At 44.6% G+C, this 19,645-nt stretch overlaps 1 protein-coding gene across 7 annotated transcripts in view; it reads right to left on the reverse strand.

The window, feature by feature from the left end:
- The window catches only part of osbpl6 (oxysterol binding protein-like 6), a 205,293-nt gene that overhangs the window by 38,910 nt on the left and 146,738 nt on the right, over window positions 1–19,645 (reverse strand). For all 7 annotated transcript variants that reach the window (XM_085986073.1, XM_085986071.1, XM_085986068.1 and 4 more), the window contains 3 exons: window positions 13,318–13,455; window positions 7,914–8,001; window positions 845–1,098 (listed from right to left, as the gene is read on the reverse strand). In XM_085986073.1, coding sequence (XP_085842199.1) covers window positions 845–1,098; window positions 7,914–8,001; window positions 13,318–13,455 — 480 coding nt within the window. The remainder of the gene's footprint in view (window positions 1–844; window positions 1,099–7,913; window positions 8,002–13,317; window positions 13,456–19,645) is intronic.

The following is a 19,645-nucleotide window of genomic DNA, read 5'->3' on the forward strand; positions in this document are numbered from 1 at the left end:
GCTAAAAATAAACGTACCTTTCTTTAAACCTGTGGAAAAAAATGTTTTAATTTTAATTAATTCACCACTTACCTTGTTAAAAGCAGACCTTGCGACTGCTTTTTAAAAGTAACTGCTGGAGACTTATCCTCCCGGAGAAAGCTGCAAAAAAAATGTAAGTTCAATGCGCACGCGCTGCCTCTCCGGCGCACGCGTTCGACCACTGAACCCCTTCTTTCAGGGGAACGAAAGTGCCGGTTTCCCGTGCATGCGCAGTGCATGCAGGAAACCGGCACTTTCGTTGGGCCTACACGTGAGTACCCCGTGCGTACTCGCGCGTTGGGACCCGAATTTCTGGGCCAATATGTGTAACTCCTGGAAATTAACCCTCCTGGGAAAAAAACCCAAGTTCAATGCGCACGTGCTGCCTCTCCGGCGCACGCGTTCGACCTGTCAACCCCTTCTTTCAGGGGAACGGAAGTGCCGGTTTCCTGCGCATGCGCAGTGCATGCACGAAACCGGCACTTCCATTGGGCCTATGGGTGAGTACCCCATGCGTACTCACCCGTGGAGACCCGAATTTCTGGGCCATTGAGTTTAATTTTCCAAATTGGATTTTAGTCAATTGTATTTTAATTTACAGTATCAGAATTTGTCTTGTGAATATGGAAGTTCAATGTAGCAATAGTAACATTACAATCTCCATTTTAATACTGGCAGCAACATTACTCAACATCAAATCCTGAGCTTTACAAGGATCACATTTCTTTTTAAGAGTAGGAATGGGTCAGAATAAATAGTAAAATGCTTAAATAAACAATGATATTCAGCTACAAAATAAAAGGACTAGTCCGTTCTAAATTACCATTCGGTCATATGGGTCATCTGTTTCAGCAGCCTTGTCTAACAATTCAGAATATTCCAATTCTTCACAAAGATGCTGCAGAGTATTGAGGGGTTCATTCAGCTCAACTGGCATGGAGACCTTGGACAGGTCTTTTCCAATGTTATTTCTCAGAATGTTCCACAGATTGATGCTACTGGTATCAGGTGATGGCGCCGGGAGACATGTACGTCTGCCATTTCGAAATGCACCGCCAATGAGTTCGCCGTTAGATACTGTAACAACATTAGCTAATCAGACACATATTTAAAGTGTCATTCTTATAAACTAGCTCAAAACATTAACTAGCACTTTCTTAATGTTATGGATATTTAACTTTTAGCCCATGGCTTTCTAGAAATAAGGTAGCAAAATAAAACACAGATCAGTGTTAGTAACTGCTCTGAAGGACAGTTATTAAAATTCATATCTACCAGTTTCATAACAACAGTTCATATGCTCGTAGAATTTCCTGTTGTATATAAAAAGAATAAAAAATGGTTGTAACCATAGAAATCATTTTGCTGCATGACCGATGGTCATAGCACGTCTGGACCTGACAAGGAATCAAAGATTCCATGGCAATTAAATATTATTATTAGCTTGAATACAGTTTCATTGCACAATTGTTCATAATCCCCCATAATTTATATATTGAAAAATATTACTCAAGGGGGTGGGAAGCTTAAGTAATTATATTTTAAAATTCAGTTGTATGCTGCTGCACTTCTTTGAGATGTCACTACTGCATTAGAAATTAAAATTCATCTCAAGTAGGAATAATGCTCATTAAATTTGAACTCCCCTTCCCATCGGCTCAGTCGGCAGATGATCATATATTGTGACAAAGCTACACTAAGCCATACAAACCAGGAATTTCTGAGTAAAGGGGATTGGATCTCCACCATCTCTACAACCTCACTACCCCAGCATCCTCCAACTCAGTCCCTCCTCGTCCCTTCTTTGCAGTTTCTTTTCCATCCCTCCCCCAACCTGATTTGCTCCAGGAAATCCACATCTGTTTCCTTGACTGACTTCGACAAAGCTCACGACTAAGCAACTTCCTCTTCTCAGCCCCCAAATATCTTAATTGCCAAGTTGTCCCTATCCTGTTAACATCCCAATCCCCTTTAAAATGGACATCACCCCTTTTTAAAAAGCATAGCTTCAGCTGCTCTATTCTCTCCAACTAACACCCTATCTGAGACATGTGCTTTCTTTCCAATGTCCTTGAAGGCATCAACATTACCGACCTCTGGTTACCTATCCCACCAATCCCTTTTCGAGTCTCTCCTATCTTAATTCTGACCCACCTACAGCACCGAGACTGCCCTGGTCAAATTAACCAAGGTGACAGTGAGATGATATTAATCACTCCATTTTCTTCCACTGCCTCTGTTCTGTAGTTCATCTTCAAGACTCTGCTATTCCACTTTGTTCCTATCTGTACTAAGTCAGTCTTTAGATCTTTAAGGGTTTCTCCTGAGCCCGCATGATTAACTGCAAGTCCTAGGGTTCCATTATCTGTCCCTCCTTATTTTTCATCTACATGACACTCCTTAACAACACTATCCATAAACACATGGTCAGCTTTCGCTAACAGATCACTCTACACTCACTACTATAGATTCCAATGTGATTTCTGTTTTGACTACATGCATGACAGTATTGGAAAAACACTTTTTTTCAGATCAATGTCAGCAAAACCAAAACTGTCTTCTTTGGTTCATTCAGCACCTGCAAATCTTGGGGGGGGAAATTTGGGTACCGCCCATTTTGGGGTGCTAATATCGGCTGGGGCTAATTATCACCTCCGACTGCGATATTCACCTCTATCGTCCCTGGAGGTGATTTGAGCGCTAAATCAGGCACTACACACACCTCAAGGCGCAAACGTCGGGGAGCGAGGCGCTACCTCAGAACGCTACCGAAGCTCAGACGATGCCAGTTACCATGGAAGCCAGACAGACTGGCGCCGTCCAGTTCTTAAAGGGGTGGGGCCATCTTCCTGGCCAGCCACACCCTACTCAGTGCAGCCTTGAATCTCGGCCTGGAGAGACCTCTAAAGCAATTGTGTTGGAAGCACTAATGGATAGACCCAGGGAAAGAGCTCGGCGTTCAGGAACCTCAAATGTGGAGCTGAGGGCCTAAACTTCCGAGGACAGCGTTAAATCTTTCCAGACGTCGCCCTCTCAACCTGCGTGTACCAAAAATGTTGCTGATAAGAAATGGCAGGAAGTGCCCGCCTTTAAATAGCGCTTCCCGGCCCCTTCCCAACTTGAAAACATTCCCCTCTACCTGTCGTTCCTAGCGGCAGGTGGTAAGGTAGGGGGTGCAACTCAATATCCGGTCTGGGCACTACCGGGGCGTTGCACGCTCGACTGATGTCACGATCTGCAGGCGCAGGAGATCGTGGCGGTACTGTTTAGCACCGCCGCAAAACGACTGGTCAATTTCACGAGCGACGCTAAAATCGCCGCGCTCGGGCACTAAGTTCCTAGCGCCCCGGAGGCACTAACCAACCAAATTTCCCCCCCTTGGTCTTCAGCTCCAATCACTTCTCCAGCTTCCCACTCAGACTAAACGAGGTGGTGCATTTTGCTTGATCCTTAGCTGACTTCTTAATTCACATGTAGTCAGTCACCAAGACTGCATTTTCCACTTCCAGAAAATTGCCTGCTTGTACCCTTAGCTCTCTCCCTCTATTGTCAAAATCCAAATCCATGTCTTTTTCATCTCTCAGGTTGATGTCATTGGCCTATTCTTTTATCCCGTCACAAATCTGTTAATCAAGAACTCTGTAGCCCAAGTTCTCTCTTATACACCCATCATCCCGATTCTTGGTCACTGGCTCCCTGTCCCAGTGCATCAACTTCAAAGCCCTCATTTTCAAATCCTTTCACTGTATGACGCCACTCCGTCCAAGCAACTCTTTCCAATCGCATATCCCATTCGATAACATTTCACATAAGAGACTGTTAGATAAATTTATAGCTCATGGAATTCAAGGCAAATTGTTGACCTGGTTAGGCGGTAGAAGACAGAGAGTAGGGATAATGCGTATATATTCGAATTGGAAGGAAGTGACTATTGGTGTCCCACAAGGATCTGTACTGGGACCTCAACTATTCACTATATTTATTAATGACTTGGCTAACACGATAGAGAGCCATATATCCAAGTCTGCCAATGACGCAAAGACTGGTAGCATAGTAAGTAGTGTAGATGTGAGCATAAAATTACAAAGAGACGTTGATAGATTGTGTGAGTGGGCAAAACTGTGGCAGATGGATTTCAACACAGGTAAATGTGAGGTCATCCATTTTGGATCAAAAAAGGATAGATCCGAGTATTTGTTAAATGGTAAAAAGCTAGGAGGTCAAAAGAGATTTAGGGGTCCATGTACACAGATCACTAAAATGTAGTAGTCAGGTACAAAAATTATCAAAAAGTCTAATGGAATGTTAACCTTTATAACTAGAGGGCTAGACTATAAAGAGGAGGAAGTTTTGCTTTGGGTATACAAAGCCCTGGTTAGACCACATCTGGAGTACGGTGTACAGTTCTGGGCACCGCACCTTAGAAAGGATATATTGGCCTTGGAAGGCGTGCAGTGCAGATTCACCAGAATGTTACCAGGGCTCCAAGGGTTAGATTATCAGGAGAGATTACATAAACTAGGTTTATGTTCCCTGGAATACAGGAGATTAAGAAGTGATTTGATTGAGTTTTTTTAGGATTTTGAAAGGAATTGATGGGGTAGATAGAGAGAAACGTTTCCCGCTGATGGGGAAGTCTAGGACAAGGGGACATAACCTTAAAATCAGAGCCAGGCCATTCAGGAGAGAAGTTAGGAAACATTCCTTTACATAAAGGGTGGTAGAAGTGTGGAAATCTCTCCCACAAAAGGCAGTAGATGCTAGCTCAATTAATAATTTTAAATCTGAGATTGATAGATTTTTGCTAGTCAGAGGTATGAAGGGATATGGAGCCAAGGCGGGTGGTTGGAGTTAGAACACAGATCAGTCATGATCTCATTGAATGGCACAGGCTTGAAGGGCTAAATGGCCTATTCTTGTTCCTATGTTCCAAACTACACCCTTCACTCTCTGCTTATCCCACCACTGCTTTACTCCATTGTAGGTGCCCATTCTTTCAGCCACTACACCCATGTTCTTTCGAACTCCCTCCCAAAACTACTTGCCCTCGCTAACTCTCTCCCTTCTTTAAAGGCTTCCTTAAAACAAATCTTGCTAGCAATGCTTTTTGAATCCCCTCTCCACCTTTCCCATCTATTGCTCAGCTCCCCCCGCTGTAAAGCTCTCTGTTCTTCTGCATGAGGAGCACTATGCAAATGTAAGTTGTTGTTGTCGTTGTTTGTAGTAAAAGTGGCCATTTAAACCACACTGCTGAACACCGAGACTCCCTCACACTCAGATTCTCTTCACCCTAGAGTTGTAAATTAAGTATTAACTGTGTAGGAAGCAACCAATACATCTCTCGTAAAGAGTTAAAGGCTTGTGATTATCATGAATGTTGCAAGATGTTTTATGGATAGGGAAAAGAGATGATTAAATCATAATACTGGCTGAGTACAGTCATCTGTCTGAAGTCTCTTATTTTAGGAGATAAGGATATACTGACAACTAATGTGATATGATAGTTGAATAATGCCCACTGACTCAATAGGATAATTTTCTGTAATTAAGTGGAATGAGTCACTACCTTTCCACAGCCGTACACAATTATCTTCCAATGCTTGAAATGTATTTAGCTAGGGAGATTATCATGTAGTGAAATAGGGACTAATGTAGTTAATCAAGTATTAATTCACTGCCCTTTGTTAAACTCTGCCCCCTCCTTCTTTCCATTGGTCTCCACTAGAGTGCAAAGGATGCTACAGTTCGGACTGATTAAGCGGCTGCTGCTCTTCCAGCTTAAAATATAATGTATGCAGGGTGTGCTGTTTCCCTTAATATTCAATAAAACAAACACTGATCACTTCAGTTTAAATGGTGTCCAGTCATGAGAACCTGCTATTATTATCTGCCATGACTGCAGAAAAAAGTAAACTAAACAACAGAAAATGAGGAAAAAAAGATTCAATGAATTCAAACAGAATATTGATTTTAAACAATAACATGCATTGGAGAGCGCATTTCAGGAATATAACAGGTGTCGGGGTGAGTGAACATTGATAAATGTAGATTATGATATCTTCTGAACTTATGTTGTATTACTCTTTGTAATGTATTTAAGTCATGTATTATTCTATATACGTGGCAGTGAGCTATAATTTACAAAGTATTACAAAGTAATGAAAGGCATCTATACTATTTGTCTCAACTATTCCTTGTGGTAGCGAGTTCCACATTCTAACCACTCCCTCGGTAAAGAAGTTTCTCCTGAATACCATATTGGATTTATTAGTGACTCTCTTATATTTATGGTCCCTAGTTCTGGTCTCGCCCGCAAGTAGAAACATTATCTTTACGTCTACCCTATCAAACCCTTTCATAATCTTGAAGACCTCCATCAGATCTTCTCTTTTCTAGAAAAAAGAGCCCCAACCTGTTCGGTCTTTCCTGATAGGTATAACCTCTCGGTTCTGGAATCATTCTAGTAAATATTTTTTACACCTTCTCCAGTACCTCTATATCCTTTTTATAATATGGAGACCAGAATTGTTCACAGTACTCCAAGTGTGTTGTAACCAAGGTTCTATACAGATTTAACATAACATCTCTCTTTTTCAATTCTATCCCTCTAGAAATGAACCCCGGAGCTTTGTTTGGTTTTTTTATGGCCTTATTCATCTGCGTCGCTACTTTTAGTGATCTGTGTATCTGTACCCCCAGATTCTTTTACCCCATTTAGACACTTAGGACTAGAAATTCCCCTCGAGTCCCGTTTGGGGCACTAAATCAGAAAAGCTGGAAAAGTTAGTGCCAGGCGCTAACCTCTTCCAGCCTTTCTAAAATTCCCACTTTTTGCTTCTTGGAGTGCAAGGGGGGGGGGGGGGGGGGGGGTGGAATTTCGCGACCTGGGGTGCATGGCTCAGCAGCGCCAGGCACTGGGCAGCGTGGCACTAACGCATTGCAGGGGCTCTTCCTTGAATTAAAGGGAAGGGCCCCACACTGTGAACTCTGCAGTGTTTAAAAAAAATTTTTTTTTACCTGCAGCACCGGGGAGCGGGGGTGCCACGTGATCAGCCCGGCACTCAAGCAGAGTGCCGGCTGACCGATCACGGCACGGACCCCGTGTCCGGAGCAAAAAACCATTTTTCAAAAAAGCTGACATTTTTTTCCAGGATGGCCGGTCACCCCACCTTTAACTTTCGCCCCGCTAGCGGCTGGCCACCCTGCTCGCGTCCCCTGCAGCGGTCGCTGCCATCGCCCGGTGCTGCTGCGGGGAGCAAAGGGGAATTTTTCTGCCGGGGCGCTTCCGGGACGATGCGCCTGGAAATTACATCATGATCCCCGGGCGCATGAGATCGGGGTGCAACCCTGTAGCGCCGCCGCTGACCTCCTGTGGAATTTGGCGGGAGGTGTGGTCAGTGCCGCGCCCAGGCAAAAAGGCCTTTGCGCCCCATTAGCGCCCCCACGGGAGGAGCAAAGGAGGGAAATTTCTCCCCCTCATTTTCTAAAGAACATGTGGCCTCCTTATGCTTCCCATCAAAATGTACCACCTCGCACTTATCTATATTGAAGTTCATTTGCCAATTATCATAGAATGGTTACAGCACAGAAGGAGGTCATGTGGCCCGTCGAGCCCGTGACGGCTTTCTGCAAGAGCACTTCAGATAGTCTCACTCCCTCGGCCATTCTGCAAGTTTATTAATGTTTTCCTGTATTTTGTTGCAGTCCTTCTCTGTATCAATAACATTTCCCAATTTGGTGTCATCCGCAAATTTTGAGATTGTACTTCTGATTCCGATTCCCGAGTCCAAATCGTTTATGTAAACGGTGAACAACAGTGGTCCCATTTCCATGTATATATATTCTTTTAAATTCCATCGTCACTGAATGATAATGTAAAGTTTTGTTCATACATCGTCGAGAAGCATTCTCTGCAACACTGGCATTGTCTTCTGAAATATTGTCACTGACATCACTAACATATGATTCATCATCTGATCCCTAAGGGTTAGAAAGGGAAGCATTAGGTTTGTTGTTAAAGAAAACAAAATTATTGTTACATCTTGGCTCCAGAATCTTAAATACAACTGTGTTAAACGTAGGGACATGATTCAATTTTCACTGTAGCTTGCTGACACACAGAGAAAGTTATAGAGGCTGATTATCCCGGCCTCAGGCAGTGCACATCAGGTTTGCAGTGCCTGTAGGCAATATAAACCTGAAGTGCACAGTCCCTGTCCAGACTTAGGAGAGCCACTATGAATATAAAAAATGCTCTAGTAATATATTAAAAAACATCTGTCAGTATACGGTATGGCACACTGTTATAGTGGTAAAACAATCATAAAAGGCTGAGTGCTAATGAGCTTTAACCTGAAACTGACCAACACATACCAATCTGCAAAGTTTCCTGACGAAGCACTTAGGCCTAGAAATTCGATTGTGCAGCGCCGTTATTTGGGTGCTACGGATGCCATTTTGGTTCGAAAATAGCGTCTGAGCAGCCCGGCACAATTCTGGTGCGGCCCGCGTCAGATGCCATCATGGCGAGGGTGGTAGCATCAGTGCTGGGAGCGTGCGCCGGAAGTATGTAGAGCAGGAAGATTGTGACGTCAATCAGTGTGCAATGCTGATTTGACGCCAGCGCTGCCATTTTCATCCTCAACACTGGAAGTAACGACCTGTGCTAACCTCGCACAGTTGAACATGCGTTCAGCAGCTGCCAGGACCCCCTACCGGTGATATTTAAAGGGATCATCACCCACTCTCGGGTGAGTTGCTGATGAATTGCTACTGGCTCTGTGTAAGTTTGTGGAAGTGTTTGCAGCTTTCTAGAGTTGTTTAAAGTTGGTGAGGTGACAGGGTGTGGTGCTGCAAGTGGAGAAGGCCTTGCTTCTGACTTCAAGGGCCCTGGTCAGATCACTTGCTCCCAGTCATGGGGGCTGTAGTTGTCATCCCCCTTGGCCTGCAGCATGTCAGGGAGATGGAGCAGAGGCAGCGAAGAAGAGGGCAAGCTGCTCGCAGAGTGTCTGAGGCGTCTGTGCTTTATGAAGGAGGTGCTCACAGAACTCTGCCACCTCTTACAACCAGACCTGCAGCTTCACCCCAGGGCAAGGACAGACAGTGGCTGTGAAGGTAACTGTGGCTCTGAATTTCTTCGTGCCAGGATCCTTCCAGGCTGGAGCAGGTGACATCTGTAACATCTCCCAGTTCGTCATCCACTGCTGCATAAGAGAGGTGACAGAAGCTCTTTATGCCAGGAGAGGGGACTTTGTCTTCTCTCTGACCAGAGAGACGCAGGCGGAGCATGCACATGGCTTTGCCAGGATAGCGAGCTTCCCCATGGTGCAGGGCGCCATCGACTGCACGCACGTGGCTTTGTGGGCACCGTATCTAAATGCTGAGATATACCAAAACCGCATAGGTTACCACTCACTGAATGTGCAGTTGGTGTGCAACCATGCTCACCGCATCATGATGGTGGTTGCGATAGCCTGGCAGCAGTCATGGGCCTAGAAATTGGGTTGGGGCGCCAAAGTGGCGCAAAAGTCGGCTAAGCGCAGGATTTAGCGCAGCGATCGGTGTGATACCGATCGCCAGAAATTCAGTTTCAGTGCCCCTCGAGGGAGACGGGGCGAGGCTCGAGGCGCTCCGCGTCCCTCTTAGGGCGCTGAAACTGAATATCGCAGCGCAACGTGCCGCAGCGCTACATGCTGCGGCACGGCACGCTGTGGTACTGCAGGCCTTCCTCCCACTGTTAAGGGGGAGGTGCCTGCAACAGCGCGATCCCCGATCGCGAGTGCCGGCAAATGAGCCCGGCACCAAGGAGAAGTGCCGGGCTCTCGGGAAACAGCCGGCAATGCCACGGGGGGTGGGGGGGGGGGTTAGGAGGCCGGGGACGGAGGTGCTGGCAGGCGGCCGCCCCGCACCTCCACCTTAACTTGTGCCGCTGCCGGCACAGTAAGGCCCCGTGAACTGGGCGCGGGTAGCGAGCGGCGCAACTGCGGCATTCGTTACCAAATATCGCGAACGGGGCACGAATGGGGCGCTGCGCACACCGATGACGCCATCGGTGGCGGCGCAGCGCAAATGCCTAACGCCACCATTAGCGCCCCTACTGAATATCGCCGGAGACGCAGCCAGTGGCGCTACAGCCACTGACTGCCTCTTTAGGCGCCAACAGGTGGCGCTACTCACCCAATTTCTCCCCCATGATGTTTTTATTCTGCGTCGGTCTGCTGTTCCCTCAGTCTTTGAGCCACCAAGACAATCCACTGGGCATCAAGGGCTACCCACTGACCACCTGGCTCATGACTCCACTCCACAACCCAATCACACGTGGGCAACATGTGTACAATGAGAGCCATGCTGCCACACGGAATCTGATAGAGCAGATCATTGGCTTCCTTAAACAACACTTCCGCTGCATGGGCCACTCTGGAGGAGCCTGGCAGTACTCACCAGAGCGCGTCTCAAGATTAGTCATGGTCTGCTACATACTGCACAACCTCGCCATCATGAGGGCACAGCCCTTACCTCAAAGCATATGGCAACCAGCTGAGGAGGAGGAGGAGGAGGAAACAGAAGAGGAGGGGAAGCGAAAGAGGAGGAAGCAACCCAGACAGCCCCTTTCTGCCTGGGCTGTCCGTGATTGACTCATCCGACTGCAGTTCGAGTGAACGCAACCCCAATTCCCCAATCAACAGTAGTCTCACACCTTACCTTCCCTCTGTTACTGACCATCACAGTGTCATCTTGGCCACTATGCTGAAATAAAAACCACCACAAAAGACACATTCCAATCCAACCTTATCCATTAATCCATCCAATATAACCTAACAAAGTCAACTAATTACCCTTATGCATTCCCTTAGTGCCTGTCTCCACAGTGTCTTTGCCTGTCCCAGTGCTCCTACGAAGTGCTACCCCAGTGGCTGCAGCATGGCTGGTGGAAGGTTGACGACTTTCAGTGGGGAACACTGCAGATGGCCTTGCAGGATGACCTCGAGCACCTCTGGGCCTAGAAGGCCTATATGTGGACTGCACCACCTCGGCATGGGTGGCAGCAGTCTGGGCTGGCTGGCTGACAGGCAGCAGCAAGGGCACTGGCGGAGTGGCAATGACGGGAGGATGAATGCTGTCATCCTGAGAGGGGTCAGCAGGTTCGTCCTCCACAGAACCACTGTCACTCCACCGGGGCGGCGCCTCAGCAATCCTAGCCATCTGTTGGAGGACAGATTGCTGGACTGCTGTGACATCCTGCAAGCCCCTTTCCACAGTAGTAAACCCAACCACTATGCCAGCAGTCTGAGCTTGCGTGGCAGCAAGCTGAGCCTGCATGATTTCAGTCTGAGCTTCCACTGCAACACTCAGACATTGGGTGGCTTGTGCTTATGCTGCAATGGAAGCCGAGACATCGACCATCAGACGCTGCATGATGGTTGAGTCCACAAGTGCACTAATGGATCTGCCCACCCCTTCCATGCTGGAAAGGATGGGCTCCAAGCTCTGTGCAAAGCCCTGTGCAAGGTTGGTGCCGGACTCCTCCATTCTCCTTGACATTGCACTCAGGCTTTCTGGCAGGCCTGCCAATGCACCAAGCATTTTGTTGTGTATACCAGCGTTCTCATCCGAGTCCTCTGCAGCAGAACTCGTGTGCGACCTCGCCCTCCGGGAAGCTGGCACCTGAGCTACCCTTTCTCCCTGCCCTGCCCACTCATGCCCAGTGACTCATCACGTGCAGATCCCACCTCTAAGCTACCCTCTAAACTACACTCAGTGCCAGTATCTGAGCTGGTGACTGAGTATCAGATCGAGTAACAGAGTTGTTTCTTCATCATTACTCTCCTCTCCCTCTTCTTGTGGCTGGGCAGGTTGAATTTCTTGGGTCTCTGAAATGAGAAAAGCACAAGGGTAGGGTTGTGGTGAGGTGTGTGGTGGGGGGGGTGGGTGGGGAAGTAGGATGGTGCATGCTTACACCATGTGCAGCTTGTAAATCAGAAGAGATTGTGGGATGAGGGGGAAGTGGGATGTGAGAAGGAGGATAACGTACGAGGATCTTGTACTGTTTCAGCCCCGCCGCTTGCCACAGACTCAGCCATGCCCCTCCCAAGAATGGCCAGCACAGTCCCCCGCCGGTTAGGTTCTGCTGGCACTGGTTGTGAGCCACCTTTTCCTGCAAGAGAAAGGGAAGTATGTCAGTGAGTGTGGTGCAATATGTTTGGGTGATGTGCCTGCATTGGTTGAATAGTTGGAAGGGTGTGCAAGCTGTGAGATGTGGGTGTGAGGCTTGTGGCAGTGGTAAGTGTGTGAGGGTGAGGTGAAGCTATGAATCTGAGGTACGAGTCATGTTTGGTAGAGATTGTTGGTAGGTGAGTGAGGAGGGTGTGGTGCAGTGAGCAGTGTGTGAGGCTAGTGGTGCAGATGGTGGGATGTGGCATTTGAAGATGAATTCACTGACCTTGACCACTCATGTGAGGTCATTAAACCTCTTCCTGTACTGAGTCCAGGTCTTCGGGGCAACACTGCTGGCATTCACCACATTGGCTATGTGCTTCCATTGAACTTTTGTCTGTTGCCTGGAGGGCTTCCTGGCCCCCTGTGGAAAGAGGACCTCTCTCCTCGAATTGACCTCCTGCACCAAGACCTCCAGTGCTGCATCGGAGAACCTTGGTACACGCTCTCTCCCCTGTTGTGCCATAATTAACAGATTTTTCCCTCTTCCCCAGCAACTTCAATGATGATCTGTAGGCAAAATGCACCTCCTCTTTAAGAGGTGCAGGCTACCGCGAAGTAGTGCAGGCTAGCTTTAATTGGAGCTAGCCTCGCGCGAACTTGGGCCCCCTGCTGAGCATTCAGCCACTCAGCAGCACATGCAGCGCTGGGTTGAATGCCACAATCATGCTAATCAGCAGGCAGCACGAAGTTTGCAGTCCTCCAAACGGGCACGGGTTTCTATCTCATCGCGATCCCTGTGCCTGTTTTTGGGGGCTAACTAATTTCTAGGCCTTAATCTCGAACTGACGTTGGGCTCTCTTTACTTATAACAATTAGATTTTCTGGCCTCATAGGAATTGGCAAGCTTAAACTCAGCTCCTACTAAACAGGAAACTAGTAGATTGTGCATGGTAGAATACTCTTGTCATTAAGAGAGTTTGGAAGTATTTCACCTCATTTATTATAAACACACACGTCACAATTGATGCAAACAGTTGGGATTCTTGATAAAACCGATACTAATGGCCATCTGTTTAACTTTCACTTCACCTCTCCCCAAAAAGATTTTATACTTCAAAATGTTAACATTTTCTCTCTTACCTCATTCTCTGAAGAGCTGGCTGATAGAAGCACTTCTTGAGCATCAAAAAATTCCGACACTGATTCAGACATGGAGAGCCTGCTCTCATTACAGACCTGCTGTGACAGTGGGATATTGACATGAATCTTGTCGCTTGGCTGAAAGTTTAAAAAAAGTTCAAAATAAAACTTGAAATGCCAAAGATCATTACTTTTAGGTATAGTAGGCTTGGAAAGCAGTTTAGCTCTGGCATCTAATTTTGATTGCAATTTTGCATCAACACAAACTTGATTGTAACAGCACACATTTTTGATATTCTATCCCCTTTGTGGGTGCATTTTGTATCAAAGCATTGCATTTACCAACCCTTTGTGAGGTGTAATTATGCTGCAAATTATTTGATAACTGTATTCAACTTAGTCACTGAGCAATAACCAGGCTGCCTTGAGCACAGGGCCTACAGAGTAACACAGAAAATCCAAAAATAACCCGAGAATAGTATCAGCTCCAGTATCAATGATTTGATTGGAAGAGGTTTACTTTTAGGAAGCTCTTCAGAACTGTGAAATATCCTCAAACTAACGTGTATATCTTTAAGAATGTGAACGTGCTGTTGTATGTTCATGTGCTGGGCAAATTGAACACGGAAGGCAAAATGTTGAGAGTTCACAGAAATGGCAGATGAGAAAAGGAAGTGAAATTTTCAAAAAGTAAAAAGGATAGTGGCACAAAATTTCCCCTCTGAGGGGAAGCAACAGGTAACCTTCCTACTGGCGCCTAGACTAGTGGCACCAGCAACACCAAGTCAGCCATCCACTTCAGAGCACTATGGCAGTGATCAAGGCCAATAGCATTAAACACCACCACCACTATCAGCCTCACCAAATTACAGCAGACATACCAGCTGCACAAGTATAGGGTTGTCGTATTTAAATTTGAATAAAATCGATAGTTACAAGTAAGCTGTAAAGTTCTATATAGCTGAAAATGTCTTTTCATGTCTAAATTCCAAAGCAAAGAGCAGCAACTTCAGATAGTCAGCAAACTTAGAGATGCCACACCATCAATTCTTTGGCATCTATCTGAGATCCACTCATCAGATGTGCAATTTGTTTAACCAACAACACAGCCCACCCAGAGTAGATGAGGGAAATATCTGGAGCTGTAAAATAAATGGGTTAAGTAACAATCTGCTTGTTGGACCTAAAATAGGACATTAATGTATTAATTAAAAGGAGAAAACTGCACTGTAGTGGGAAACTGTAAAGATGATGATGATGGACATTAGTCAGGAGACAATGGGAGGTTTAGTATATCATAAGGATGCTAACATATGCAGTTTGACAGCAAACTGTACTGTTCACCTATTGTAACAGCTGACCTTATAGGTCCAAATACTCTCAATAAGATGTCCAATGTAAGAGTAAAGTGGCCATTCGAGGAATCAAATAATTTATTATTCGAGGAATCAACTTAGGTTTTAAAGGCTTCTCACTCCCTAAGGAAAAGACATGTATGATTAATATACACAATTACTACTGTAATGTATGACAAAATATATGTATAACATTTCTAACAAAGAATTTTACATCAAAATACAAGTAATGTTTTTGCCTCCCCCTCCCCATAAAAATTCCATAATGCTAAATTCTATATAGTCTTGTTCCTTTTTGTTAAAGGGGTCATCTTAAATTTCAAAGCTCACCCCTTCTGCTGTGAAACTAAATTTATTGCAAGAAAGTGGACAAACCTCAGGCCACTATAGACATCTCTTAAATCTGCAAAGATGTAGAATAGCATTGCCAAAAATTTGCAGGAACTGAGGATCAAACATTTATTGTTGGCATGTCACAACTAAAGGATCCCACTTCCACATAGGGCCGTCATCTATTCCACCCCCTGCAACAAAGCCCTTACTGGTGTGATTGTCTGCCCTCTGCAAACATGGCTTGTTGAACAGATGTGATTAAAAAATATGGCTGTTGGCTGGTCAAAGCTTGCATCACATGCAGTTAAGAAATGTCACAAGCCAAACTGATTGCAGGGAGACTGATCATTTCTGCTCGACATGAATGCAGTAGCGAATTGATTGAATCATGCTGTGAAAATTGCACTCACATATTTTACGCAGAATAAAACCAGATTGTTGTTTTACAGTTGGCCTCATCTCACTAAAGTGCTTTTCAGTTCAGCTTCCGAAAGGTAGGAGTAACACACATGGGAGATAAAAGTATCCAGTATACACAATGAAGGAACTTATTGTTACAATAAGTAATTTGGTAATAAAAGCTTTGTTGCAGGGGATGGAATAGAATACGGCCCTATGTGGAGGTGGGATCCTTTAGTTGCGACGTGCGAAAAATAAATGTTTGATCCTCAGTTCCTACAACTTTTGGTCATGCTATTGCTTAACTAGATAGCAGAAGCAATGATCTCCAGATTATAGGGAAGCAAGGTCCATTTACGGGAGTGACATGTGATGCTGAACCAGAGAGCATATCTACAGTACATCCATAAAATTATAACAGAAACCAATATACATGTCATGAGATGTGTTGTGATATTAATCATTTTTCCATTGGGAGAAATTTTTCTATCCGTCATTTCCCTTCTGGAATATTTCAGGTTATGGTGTAATTTATCTTATTTGCTGTTTTTGTGGGACCGTGCTGTATGCAAATTGGTTACCAAGTTTGTCTACAAAACTTTGGAACATCCGGAGGCCATGAAAGGCACTATTTAATGCAAGTTCTATCTTCTGCTTCCCCTTCAATCCTTCTAATAATTTATCATTTAATTACAGATATAGAAATGTTACATCAGCTGTAATTCTTTCAGATAACCATAATGCAGTTATGTGATGCCTCCAGCCCACAGACTGGTTAGTGTGCAATCCTGCAACCAAATTAGCAAATTCTTGAGAAATTACAATTTGTTATACTGAACTTTAGAGAGCTTGACCCTCAAAAGATAGAAAAATGTTTTAAAAGGAGCAAGATTATATTAGTTATATAGCCAATATCTATTGGGTAGATATTCAGGCATAAAGGATGTAGTTGTTTTTTTTTAAAAAGGTGATAACTGCATACTTTTACTGTGGAAACATTAATGCTGAATATTACAAAACAGATTTAAATTTTTCAGAGTGGTAAATTGTCATCCAATCATCAGACAACAGCAACAATAATTAAGTGCTTAAACAAGCCATAAATTAGGCATGTGGTCCTTATAGGCACGGTGGCATAGTGGTTAGCACTGTTGCCTCACAGCGCCAGGGACCCGGGTTCAAATCCGGCCTCGGGTGACTGTCTGTGTGGAGTTTGCACATTCTCCCCGTGTTTGCGTGGGTTTCCTCCGGGTGCTCCGGTTTCCTCCCACAGTCCAAAGATGTGCGGGTTAGGTTGATTGGCCATGATAAAAATTGGCCCTTAGTGTTAGGGGGGATTAAATATGTGGGGTTACGGGGATAGGGCTTGGGTGGGATGGCTGTCGGTGTAGGGACCGGGTGCTAGGGTTTGGATGATCAGCCATGATCTCGTTGAATGGCGGAGCAGGCTCGAAGGGCCGAATGGCCTACTCCTGCTCCTAGTTTCTATGTTTCTATATACCACCACTCAACAATACTGCCATCACAATTAATCAGAAAATAAATAAATCCAAAAAGTCAAGATTTGCTGAGCAAGAGGTAAAGATAAAACAAAATCTGAATGCTGCAAATTTGAATTAAAAACAGAAAATGTTGTAAATAAACAGCAGATCCGTCAGCATTTGAAAGAAAACAGACAGGTTAATGTTTTGGATAGAGACTCTTTGCTAGATCAGAGGTGGACCTGGTTTTGGAGCAACCCGTTAGTCTGTAATTATTGGAACGGGAATGAATCTCCCAATCCACATTCCAGGACAAAGGTTTGTGTGGAGGTTGATTGGCAATTTTAACACAACCTCCATGAATAAAATAATCTGCCACATGGTTGAAAGAGGTTACATTATGTCAACACCACTGCAAAGGAAAAAACTGCATTTCAATCACGAATCCAGGATCACAACCAGGGAATGACCAATGGAGGAAAATAAAAGCAGCTGAGCGAAGAATTACCCAGTTGTTCAGTTTGAAATGTTTGAGGAAATGGCAGAAACTGACATGGGAACCTCTACTACTACATCTTACCAATACATGTGTCTTTGTAGAACTTATAGTGCAATCAGAATTAAATAATCTGTGAGCTGAAAAGTAACAATACAGACAACAGCCCTGATTTTGAGGCTATCAGCATCACCGTTATTAAGGAATATAAATCAGACAGCGTCCACACATGCGCAGTTAAACACGGAAATCAAGAAGTTGCTGTCAGAGTTGTCCTACTCCTCCACAAGCTTTGCTCTAACAGTTTTTCACCGAGACACTCAGTATTCAAACACAGGAAGGGCATGAAGTTGCGGTACTTACCCACTAGATACCCACGCCAGAAAAAGTTAGGTCTTGTCAATTCAAGTGTAAGTGAATTTTTAATGGCATGATAAGTCTTAATTACTGCCAAACAACCTCTCTGGTACTCAAAATTTACTTATACAAGTGTGGAGTCTCATTCCTTCAGATTTTAATGATTGTTGGAAATCTAAAAAGAATTAACATTTATTTTTTACTTTTTCATTGTCTCTTAATCCTATCTTTCTTTCCCTGTCTTTATTTCACTTTCTGTACATGACTTTACATTGAATTAAATATTCTAACTTACACTTCCTGGTTTAGACTCTGCGTGCCTCAGTAAGGATTCTTCAATCGGATTGGATGAGGAAACACGCCACTGCTTGCTAGATCCCCTGTAGAGGGCGCCGCACTGTTTTGGCTCTCTAATTACTGCAAATAACAGAAATTCTTTGGGCAATTGTAAGCATAATGATCAGCAAGTTGCCCTGCCAGTACACTTTACACCTAATCCCAGCCTATTACCATCTCGTCTAGCTTCTAATCTCTTTTACTTCTTTTGTTTCTTTTATTCTTTTGTCCGATCGCAGCCCTGCCTTCGATCTAGTTTCTTTTCTTTCCAGTTTTGAAGAAGGGTTCAACCCGAAACGTCAACTCAAATTTCTCTCCACGGATGTTGCCTGACCTGCTGAGTTTTTCCAGCATTTTCTGTTGTTATTTCAGCAAGTACCATTCATTCGCTGCGGACTGCAAAATCCGGGCCATTGTTTGTTACAGAAACTGGTCAACAAATATGCATAATTTTTATTGCTAGTTTTGCGGGTGGTTTGATTATCTTCTAATCCAGTACTTGTACTCTCTCCACTAAAGTGACTGGACCATTCAGAATAGAAGCAGAAATAGCATAACAGCACAAACCATAGACACCACACTTGCAAGCACTAAAATGAAGATTATTGCATCTCCACCACACAAGTAATGTAGAGGCAATTTTGCAAACTGTTCCAACTGTGGCTGCATCAGACATGCATTCAACTTTCTACGCAGTTCTGAGGGCAGAGTCTACTGATCACAGAGGGAGACAATAGTGATTTAGAAGGGGAAGGTTACAGATCTCAGTTTAGTGCCCGCCACATGAATGACTAACTTGTGCAGCTGCAGAACAGTATGCGTATAGCTTGGGACAAGGCACTGCATTTCAAGTCAGATAGCTGGTTATGACTGGATAGTTTGTGTAGGTAGTCCCTGCAAGACAATGAGCTTCTCTCAGAGATGGTTCTAATCTGTCCTTCTCTGACACTCGGACATCAGAGAGTGCTGCTAATCCCTTCATCCTACCTATAGCTCAATTGCACATTCCCACATGGATTAATTACCGTACTCCAATTATAGTGCTACCTATAATTGAGGGAAACATATTCACAAGTAACAGAGTTAGGAACACAAAGTCACTTGAGGAGAAACATGTTAATTTGCAAAATAAAGGTGTATGTTTGTCGAGAGTTATAATAAATAATGGCCCGGATTTTGCAGTGGGTAATGATGGCGAACTGTCAGCGTTCGCCGTCATTACCCCTCTGAAACTGACCACAGCTTCAGGATTTAGCACATGCGCATCTAAACGCGGAAATCCTGAAGTTGCGGTCAGCCATTCACCACTCTGACACTGGCTGTGCTGTGGAACACCCCCATAGCCTGCAATCAGTGAAATCAGTGAAACTGATGAAAACTTGGGATTTTCCGTGGTAATATTGCTGTTAATACCCCATTAAATGATAAGCCTTGTTGGAATAGGTGTAACTGGGGTTTTAACAGCGTATTGACTGGTAAACAAATGTTCTGGCCATGAAAAACTAATTTTTATATTTGTAGAGTGACAAATATCTCCGTTTTGATAAAAATTGCAATTTTTATAAAACTTT

The sequence above is a fragment of the Somniosus microcephalus genome, chromosome 4, assembly GCF_052327205.1.
Source record: "Somniosus microcephalus isolate GS21.2 chromosome 4, FLI_Smic_1.0, whole genome shotgun sequence".
Lineage (NCBI taxonomy): Eukaryota > Metazoa > Chordata > Chondrichthyes > Squaliformes > Somniosidae > Somniosus > Somniosus microcephalus.